The sequence below is a fragment of the Corylus avellana genome, chromosome ca5 (genome assembly GCF_901000735.1).
Source record: "Corylus avellana chromosome ca5, CavTom2PMs-1.0".
Lineage (NCBI taxonomy): Eukaryota > Viridiplantae > Streptophyta > Magnoliopsida > Fagales > Betulaceae > Corylus > Corylus avellana.
Window position 1 is genome coordinate 29,989,465 of NC_081545.1, and position 2,783 is coordinate 29,992,247.

At 36.9% G+C, this 2,783-nt stretch overlaps 1 protein-coding gene across 1 annotated transcript; it reads right to left on the reverse strand.

The window, feature by feature from the left end:
* Positions 1-720: 720 nt before the first annotated feature.
* On the reverse strand, positions 721-2,174 carry LOC132182118 (probable aquaporin NIP-type). The gene is made up of 5 exons (XM_059595318.1): positions 2,052-2,174; positions 1,684-1,905; positions 1,400-1,597; positions 1,237-1,298; positions 721-1,089 (listed from the first exon to the last, which is right to left on the reverse strand). The coding sequence occupies exons 1-5, from the start codon at positions 2,172-2,174 to the stop codon at positions 879-881; spliced, it is 816 nt and encodes a 271-aa protein (XP_059451301.1). The 3' UTR covers positions 721-878.
* Between the last annotated feature and the right edge of the window lie 609 nt (positions 2,175-2,783).

A 2,783-nucleotide genomic window follows, 5' to 3' on the forward strand; every position in this document is an offset into this window, starting at 1 on the left:
AATGAGCGTGATTTTTTTTTTTTCTTTAGATAAACGAAAAAGGAAAAATAGTGGGTTGCCACATAAATACCTTTTATTTCATTTAAAGTATAGATAGTCCTATTTCTAACTCTCGAAGAGGAACTAGATTTGAAGTCTTAATTAAATAATAGGGACCAGGTCCTGATAGTTTAACAGTCCAACGGTTCATAAGCTCAGCCGACCAACAAGATATATAAGAGTGCACATTCACCAAAGAGATGTCACTAAGCAAACGACCCTCTCTCCGCTAGCTTAGCTAACCGAACGCTTACACCAAAATGTCCTTCCTAATAGGTTGAAGAAGAGAATTTTAACGTTATGTAATAAACTCTTGATTAGAATCTCTTGAATCCTATGAAGATGTTGGCTTATATAAAGAGTCAAAGTGAACCTCGCATTTATACAATCTAACCATTGGCTAAACAATGTCAAAATACCCATCCCCATACATCTATTTACTTGAGTGTCGGAGTAGCCTCATTGAATCACACGGTGAGCCCTTTTAATCCATTTTTTATCTTGCATAGCTTCTCTTTGAAAAGTACTTGTTTGAACTGTCTCCACATAACTTTACTGAAAGCAAAAGTGTGCGCGCTTGTTGGTAAAAGGGCGCAGCCGCACAGAGGCGGTCCATCAAGAAAAAAGTATCAATTTTCTATGTTCTGCTGTTCACTTCAAGAGATTCTCAATGTCCAACCGGGACTCTAATGTTTGCATTTTGCATAAAACAAAAACTTTGGGTCTTGCTTAACTCACGAACATAACAATTGTCCTACTAATCAGCTATACCAAATCAATACATCTAAACAAAATGCTTCTTGCGGGAAACTGAGGGTCCTGGAAGCAGGCTGCAATAATTATTTAGTTGTACTACCTCTGAGGAATGATCCATTCTGGACCAAGTCTTGAAGTGGTTTGTCTGTGGATCTTATGAGATTATAGGCAAATGCTCCAGCAATTGTTCCAATAATTGGCCCTACTATATACACCCACAATCCTTTGTACACATGCTTTATAACAGCCGGCCCTATGCTCCTTGCCGGGTTCATTGAAGCTCCAGAAACCGGCCTGCACGTGTTTAAAGGTGCTATAAATAACTTTTACTACAAGTCTTTTACAAACTAACTTGAAGCTAAAGTCTTGTAACATTCTGAAATGTAACACCACATCAGTCTTATTAAATTACCCAAACGTCATCACAAAATAGAGAGTTACCCAGCAATGAAGACGTTTAATAATATAGTCATGCCCACAGCAATCCCTGCTACTTCACTTATCTGTCAAAAAAATAAAAGGAATGGGATTAGCATCCTTTGTTTGTTTATATAGATGCTAGCTCAAGTCAACAGACAATAAAGTTTTGAATGTGTGAAAATACTGCTCTACTATCTGTGGCAACGCCCGAGATGACAAACATGAGAAGGAAGGAGCTGATAATTTCCAGAACTAAGGCTTGGATGTTGGATCCAACAGGCACAGTGCCAAAGTAAGCATCAGGGGTCACATCAAACACCAGAGCCAATGTGCCACTAGCAAGAATTGATCCCATTAGCTGAGCAGCTATGTACAGAGGAACCTGCACTTCATTGGAACAATAGATATAGATCAACAAATCATCGAAGAGGTTAATTAGCCTAAGTTCTAACCCTTTAGAAAACTCACCTCCTTGTAATGGAAGCGACCAAAGATGGCGAAAGAAATGGTCACCGCCGGATTAAAGTGAGCCCCAGAAATATGACCAACAGAATAAATCATGACGGTGACTATCAAACCCCATGTCACACATACGCCCGGAAATGTGACGGACCCATAGATCTTATTGACAGCGACTGCGCCACAGCCAGCAAATATCACAAAATATGTGCCAATCACTTCTGCAATCAACTGCAAATAATAACCCACCAAAATATTCACTTCTGCAATCAAGTGAATATGAAAAGGAATGAAAAAAGAGCTGCGCAAATCCCACAATAAGTCTTGATAATGGTTTATTATAAGTATTATGATGCTTTTTTTTTTTTTTTTTTTACCTTTTGTGTGATGGTTACTACTGAAGCTGATGAACAAAAGGCAGCATCCCCACTGGTTTTGGCTGTGGTGGATGTGCCAACACCTTCTTCAAGCTTTGAAATTTCTTGCTCTTCTATGCCCATTGTTATGAAAAGCAATTAATTATGGTCTGAGAATGAAAACTTTGAGGGGTTTAGAGTGAAAGTTTGTTCTATACATATGAAGTGATTTAGGGTACGTTTGGCATTACGATTTTATAAATAAAAAGTGCGATTTAAAATCGAATCCCAAAAAATAGATTGTTTGGAATTGCATTCTTAAAAAACTGTAATTTTGAAAAAGCGGATATTTTGCATTTTCAAATCTCATGTATGGAGATACTTTTTTGAAAATTAACAATTTTAAATGATAAACTGTGATTTTAAAGGTCAAACTGCGATTTTTCTAAATGTCAAACTACGTTTTTTAAAAATCGCACATTTTAAAATCAAAAACCCAAACAAACCCTTAATAGGTTTTTGAAGATAAGAGCAAAGTAGTTTTGTCATTTGGATTGGATGTAGTTGAGAAAAAATCGTTAATTTAGGATTTGTTGGAGACTTGGCTAGTGGGTCAAGTGGATTTAAGATGCAGTACTCTTATGTGATTTTTGGCTTTAGCTAGATGCCACTTCTCCTACTTTGTTGCCTTCTTTATCTTAAATGGATTAGGTTTTTAAATCCTATAAGGACGAGTCAGTTTTTGTTTGATTT

Excerpts from the sequence above, each read along its gene's own strand:
- LOC132182118 (XM_059595318.1), bottom strand. The coding sequence starts at position 2,174 with ATGGGCATAGAAGAGCAAGAAATTTCAAAGCTTGAAGAAGGTGTTGGC. Across the intron at positions 1,299-1,399 it reads TTGCCACAGATAGTAGAGCA|ATAAGTGAAGTAGCAGGGAT; the intron begins GTATTTTCACAC and ends TTTTTTTGACAG. Across the intron at positions 1,090-1,236 it reads TTAAACGTCTTCATTGCTGG|GCCGGTTTCTGGAGCTTCAA; the intron begins GTAACTCTCTAT and ends AAACACGTGCAG.